Below are 6,793 nucleotides of genomic sequence, written 5' to 3'. Positions count from 1 at the left end.
ATTCAAATTATAATTGATTCATAATTATTACATTTTACTTGTATTTTTGAAAAAATTTATTAAAATTGATTATATATAAGAATTTTATATTGATGGTTGATGATATATATATATATTCTCCTTCTTAAAAAAGATGAAGGAGAAACTTCTACAATGAAAGAATTTATAGATACTTACCAGAATTAAGACGATTGTTTTGATATAAACATTCAAAAATTATAACTTGTATTGTAATAAATAGTTCTTGTAATCAACCGGTAAAAATAGTATTTTTACTATATATATATATATATATATACACATATATATATATAAGAGAAAAAACTCACCATAAAATGTTGAAAAAAATTTAATCAAAATAATACAAAAATTGTTTTATATTTAATTTTAATTTGATTAAATTTTTCAAGTGATGTTTTTATTTCTATATTATTATATTAACTAAGATTTATGTCAATATTAACATATCAAATGTTACTCATTTAATATTATTATTATTATTATTATTGTTATTATAGAAAAATTCAAAATGGTTATGATGTTTTTTTATCTAAAGTATATTACTTGGGTTGTAAATTCATTAGTGCTAGCGTGAGGAGAATTCAAAATACGAAGATTTGACTTAATGAAATTTTATTATTATTTTCAGATATTTTTTAAGCAATATTTTAAATTAAGAAAAAAAATACATTAATAGATATCAAACAAAGAAGTAAATTCAGTTACAAATAATTGAATACGAATGATTAACGAATGTTTTAAAATAGTAAAAGTCATATTTTTGAAAATTTATTAGTTATTTAGTTTGTGACCCAAAAAACTCCACTACAACATAAATAATGTCACAATGTATTTTGAAAGCAAATTTGTATGCAGTAGTGCAAGATTCGGATGTTACAATTACCATGATTTACATAACTGCGGAATTCAAATTACAATTGATTTATAATTATTATATTTTACTTGTATTTATGAAAAAATTTATTAAAATTAATTATATATAAAAATAATATATTGATGGCTATATGTAAAATTGACTATATTTATTTATTATTTTATGCATTTATAACAAAATTTATATAAAATTGAATACACGATTGCTATATGTGTTTAAACAAAATTTATTATTATTAAACTTTGAAATACTGAAACTCAAATATAGTGTTGGTAACACGAAAGATCTGAATGTTGATGCATGTAAACAACATATTAACTATGAATTGCATTTAATAAAAAAACTGTTGAAATTGATTACCATGATTTACGTTACTTCAAAATTCAAATTATAATTAATTCATAATTATTACATTTTACTTGTATTTATGAAAAAAATTATTAAAATTGATTATATAAAAAAAATTATATTGATGGTTGACGATATATATATATATATATATATATATATATATATATATATATATATATATTCTCTTTCTTCAAAAAGATGAAACTTCTTTAAAGAAAGAATTTATAGACACTTACCATAATGAAAACGATTGTTTTGGTATAAACATTCAAGAATTATAACTTGTATTGTAGCAAATAGTTCTTATAATCAACTAGTAGAAACAGTATTTTTAATATATATATATATATATATATATATATATATGCCTTGTAGTTAATAACTAACCTGAGAGTACCTCTTTCTAATTTTGTTTGTTTATTAACATAAAATGCAGAACAAGATTATAGACTCTTACTTTTTCTGATGAGTTTTTTTATCTAAGAAATCTCTAATCTCTTTTTTGCAATATTGAAGGAGTGCTTCATTCATTTGAATGGGTCTTACCTTTATAGGAATTTGACTTTCCTTGAAGTCTTCCTCAGAAGGGAAGACTGATAATATACTTCTTTATATTCCAGAAAACATTAAAAAGGTCAGAACAAATGGATGATTGAATAGATTCTAAAAGAGATTGAATTCTTCTTTAAAGTGATGAGTTCTTTAACTGATTATCAATATTAGCAAAAAACTTTTTCTTTCAAAAAATTAATTTGACTAATTTTGTTTTGAATAAACTTAATATTTCTAGTAAAAGGTTAGCTAGAAAATTTAAATGTTATATATAAGAGAAAAAGCTCACCGTAAAATGTTGAAAATAAAAAAAATTAATCAAAATAATGCAAAAATTGTTTTATATTTAATTTTAATTTGATTAAATTTCTCAAGTGATGTTTTTATTTTTATATCATGATTAACTAAGATTTATGTTAATATTCACATACCAAACGTTACTCATTTTATAAATTCATTTGGAATATAGAAACTGTATTAATTTTTCTTATTATGATAATTGTTGATAATACATTCATTTTTCTTAAACTAAATTTTCAATTGTTCATTGTTGCTATATAACATAGTATTTCAATAAATTTTTCATAATTTCAAAAAGATTTTTAACATATTTCAAATTTTAGTATTATTTAAATCCAATGTGTTGATAATAATGTTCAATTTTTTTTTGCTACATCTTAAATTAGTTTGTTGTTTTTATTAGAAATTAATATGTTCACATTTTTACGTGAATAATAATAATAATAATAATAATATTATTATTATTATTATTATTACAATAAAAAGAGTCAAAATGGTTATGATTTTTTTTATCTAAAGTATATTACTTGCGTTTTAAATTTATTAGTGCTAGTGTGAGGAGAATTTTAAATACGAAGATTTGATTTAATTAAATTTTATTATATTTTTTGAAATTTTCTTTTAACTAGTGTTTTAAATTAAGAAAAAATATATTAATAGATATCAAGCAAAGAAGTAAATTCAGTTACAAATAATTGAATAGGAATGATCAACAAAAGTGTTAAAATAGTAAAAGCCATATTTTTGGAAATATATTAGTTACTCAGTTTGTGGCCCAAAAAACTCCAACGCAACATAAATAATGTCACCATAAACTTTGAAAACAAATTTGTATGCAATAACGCAAGAAAAGTAGCATATCTTCCATCAAACTATTCAAAATCAATATGAAGTTTAGCAATGCTATAGGATTTTTATTCGTGTTTCTAATTGACTTTGGTACAGCTCAACTTGCAGTCCTTGACATATCAAGATTTGGAGGAGCACCAAATACAGATATAACTAAGGTATTATTATCATATGAAATTGAGGGATACAAATTTATTAAACTCTTTTTAACAAATTCTATGGATAAAATCATGGCTTAGGTTCTTTTTTTTTTTTTTTGTACATTCATAAGGCTTTCTCAACTGCTTGGACTCAAGCATGTGCATCAACTACTCCTGTCAAAATTATAATCCCTGCTGGTACATACCAAATGAGTGCATTGGATGTCAAAGGTCCATGCAAGGCTCCTATTGAAGTTAAAGTTGACGGCACGATCCAGGCACCAATAAGCCAGAATGACCTCAAGGATGCGGGTCAGTGGATCAAATTTGGATATATTGACTCTTTTACCCTATCAGGTAGTGGAGTTTTTAATGGTCAAGGAGAAGCTGCTTGGAAACTTAATGATTGTTCAACAAATAAGGATTGCCATATGCTTTGCATGGTAATAAATCAATATGAATTTTGGCATTTAAATAATACTATTACCTAACTTATGCCTTTACAAAATAGTAATCTAATTGAGTTTCTTTTATTGAAATACAAACAGAATTTTGGTTTTAATTTCGTCAAGAATTCAATTATTCGTGACGTTACTTCCAAGGATAGCAAAAATTTTCATGTAAATGTTTTGGGGTGCAACAATGTTACATTTGATGGGTTCAAAATTAGTGCCCCAGCTAACAGCCTCAACACTGATGGGATCCACATTGCAAGATCAACAAATATTAAAGTTATTAACACTAACATTGGTACTGGAGATGATTGTATCTCAATAGGTGACGGTAGTAAAAACTTAACTATCCAAAATGTTAATTGTGGACCTGGTCATGGCATTAGTGTTGGAAGCCTTGGAAAGTATGAAACTGAAGAGCCTGTAGAAGGACTTCTAGTTAAGAATTGTACTTTGACAGAAACTGACAATGGTGTGAGGATTAAGACATGGCCTGATACTCCAGGAACAATTACTATAAGTGATATGCATTTTGAAGATCTTACAATGGTTAATGTCAAGAATCCTATCATTATTGATCAAGAGTATTGCCCATGGAACCAATGCTCCAAAAAGGTATTTAGCTCTTTATCCATTAATTTATAGGCTAATGATATTATCTTAATTATATTCCTTCATACTCTTCAATTTAGAAACTAAACAATTGAAACCAATGTGATTTAAATGACTAATTTTTGGTTTATTTTTTGAATTTCTTTCATGATAGAATCCATCCAAAATTAAGATAAGCAAGATTTACTTCAAGAACATTAAGGGAACTTCAGCAACTCAAGAAGGGTTGACTCTAATCTGTAGTAGTGGTGTACCATGTGAAGGAATAGAAGTAACTGATGTTGCCCTCACTTTCAACGGAGCTGAAGCAACTGCAAAATGTGCTAATGCTAAGCCTATAATTACAGGAAAAGCTCCTACTTGTGCAGCTTAAAATGATATTCCACAACCATAAGACCTCTTTCAATAAAATTTTATGCAATTTTCCTTTTCTTTTCCTACGAGAAGTATACAAACCATCCCATATGAAGCAAGGAGATGTAAAAGAATTGTAGTTCTTCTTTATTACATAGTCAATGTTAGTGAAAATTATATATATATATATATATATATACACACACTATGACTTCACTTACTCTTTTTTTTTTCTATATATTGCATTATTAGTTATTACAATCTAATTTCAATCAATGAACTAATATTCTAATTTTATTAAAAATAATTATGTAACTAAATGACAACAACCAACCTTATATCAAGTGACTAGGAAACATAAATTTTATAAGTTAGGTATCAACTTTCATCATTATAATAATCACCATCAATATAATGTATATAATCAATGTCATCTTTATAATTTGACGTATTATTTTAAGTTAGACCAATACATAAATTATAATACTAAAAAGAAAGTAAGCTCATCTTTCAAACTTAAACTTGTGTTATGCATACTCTATATTATAACATAAAGCCATTAATTGTTGATTGTCTTTTATGAGTTATAAGTATTTTAAGTTTAGAGAGCATAAAGAAAAAAGATATTAAAAGCTAGTTTGTGTTCTGTGATGTTTTAAAGTGAGATTCAATTTGACAATGTAAACTAAAACATTTACACTAATTATACTAACAATGCTAACTAAATGAGAAAATAAATCGTCAAATATTAAAAATATAGCTCAAAGTAAAAAAAAAATAATTCTAAGAGATAATCTCTAAGTTGTAAACTATTCTTAGATATAATCTATATTACTAGATACCTTATAAAATTTTAAGAAAAATTGATACAAAGACATGTTTCAGCACTTTATATTAGGTTATACAAATATATTTTAAGCTTGCTACAAATAAATTCTTAAAATGTAACATAGGCTTTACCAAACATGATTGTTGTGACTAATAGTCAACTTTAGATGACAATATTCAACTGCCAAAATACACTTCTTTTAATAAAAATGAGTAATTTTTCATTTTGTTTTTTCCTTTTTAAGAGTAAACAAAACATCGTTGTAAATTGAGTAGATGTGAAACAATTGTAGTCTAGTGATTTCATAGTCTAAAATGATACTCCCACATGCTTTTCAGGTATATAGAGATCGCATTGCACACTTTAAAACTTCAAGGCCGAAATTGCACAAGCCTAGAAGTATATGGGGTAAATTGCATTTTTTTTCTTTTTTTTTAAATAAAGGTATTTTTGTCCAATGAATTATGCATACTAAACACACGAGAGCTAATAGTCAAATTGATTGTCTGAATAACGAAAGAGTTTCTTCGCACAATTTGATAAGTATAGGATACTTTGCACAATTTAAATGCTCAGAGTTTAAATTACACTTAATCAAAATTACATGGGTAAAAAAAGACTTTTGCCTTTGTAACACCTTAATTTTAATTTCAATTTAATAATAATTTCATAAATTAGAATAAAATTTTTCATAAAATACTTCGAAACAAGGGAAAGGTTACAAATTAATATCAAATAATTGCTACAAGACTAGTTTAGTTTCAACAATTTCAAAATAAAAGCTAAGTCCTATAGCAGTCCATCCATCCCTTCACTGAGTCCGGTGTTGATCGTCTTGATTACCTGAAAAATGAATGTAAGGGTGACTACTCTACACTACCCAAAAACACATAATCCATGTAAAGTCTCACCTCCAAAACATTTCCAATACATTAAAACAAACACAATCACAAGCAACATTTTACATCCATAAGTACAATACATAAACCCATGTATATGCACGCCAGCCACACTCACTGTGGCACTGTGATCATAGATTTACACCATGAATGGTCGCCGGTTACCCTCGCCTCACGGATACCACATGGGCAGTCACAGGTCGCTCAACAAAGATAGTGGTCAGAGGTCTAGTCAGGAAGAGAGTGTGTGGCCCGTGGTGCACCCGTTCCACAGTCGGTGTCACGACCACTCTCTCCTCCCTAAGGTATTTCTACCGTCCTCATCCCCACACCCCCAGTGTATCACTGAACCATTCACAGTACATTACAATAGTGCCAACACGCTCATTCACACATATTTCATTCATGCATGCAATAGTCATGCTTACACACGGCACACAGCCCACATGGCACTCAAATACACGGCACTAGGCCCACATTCATTTCACATTACACGACACATAGCCCACATTTATTCACAATATCATTAATTCACCAATCAATGACATTCCATCACACAC

General features: G+C 26.7%; 1 protein-coding gene across 1 annotated transcript; it reads left to right on the top strand.

Moving 5' to 3' along the window:
* The first annotated feature begins 2,985 nt into the window (after positions 1–2,985).
* LOC113865854 (polygalacturonase-like) lies at positions 2,986–4,524 on the top strand. The gene is made up of 4 exons (XM_027500629.1): positions 2,986–3,105; positions 3,219–3,530; positions 3,636–4,154; positions 4,306–4,524. The coding sequence occupies exons 1-4, from the start codon at positions 2,986–2,988 to the stop codon at positions 4,522–4,524; spliced, it is 1,170 nt and encodes a 389-aa protein (XP_027356430.1).
* Positions 4,525–6,793: the final 2,269 nt, after the last annotated feature.

The sequence above is a fragment of the Abrus precatorius genome, unplaced genomic scaffold (assembly GCF_003935025.1).
Source record: "Abrus precatorius isolate BTA unplaced genomic scaffold, Abrus_2018 Scaffold4, whole genome shotgun sequence".
Lineage (NCBI taxonomy): Eukaryota > Viridiplantae > Streptophyta > Magnoliopsida > Fabales > Fabaceae > Abrus > Abrus precatorius.
Note: the sequence above shows the minus strand (reverse complement) of the source record. Positions and strands in the feature narration are given on the sequence as shown.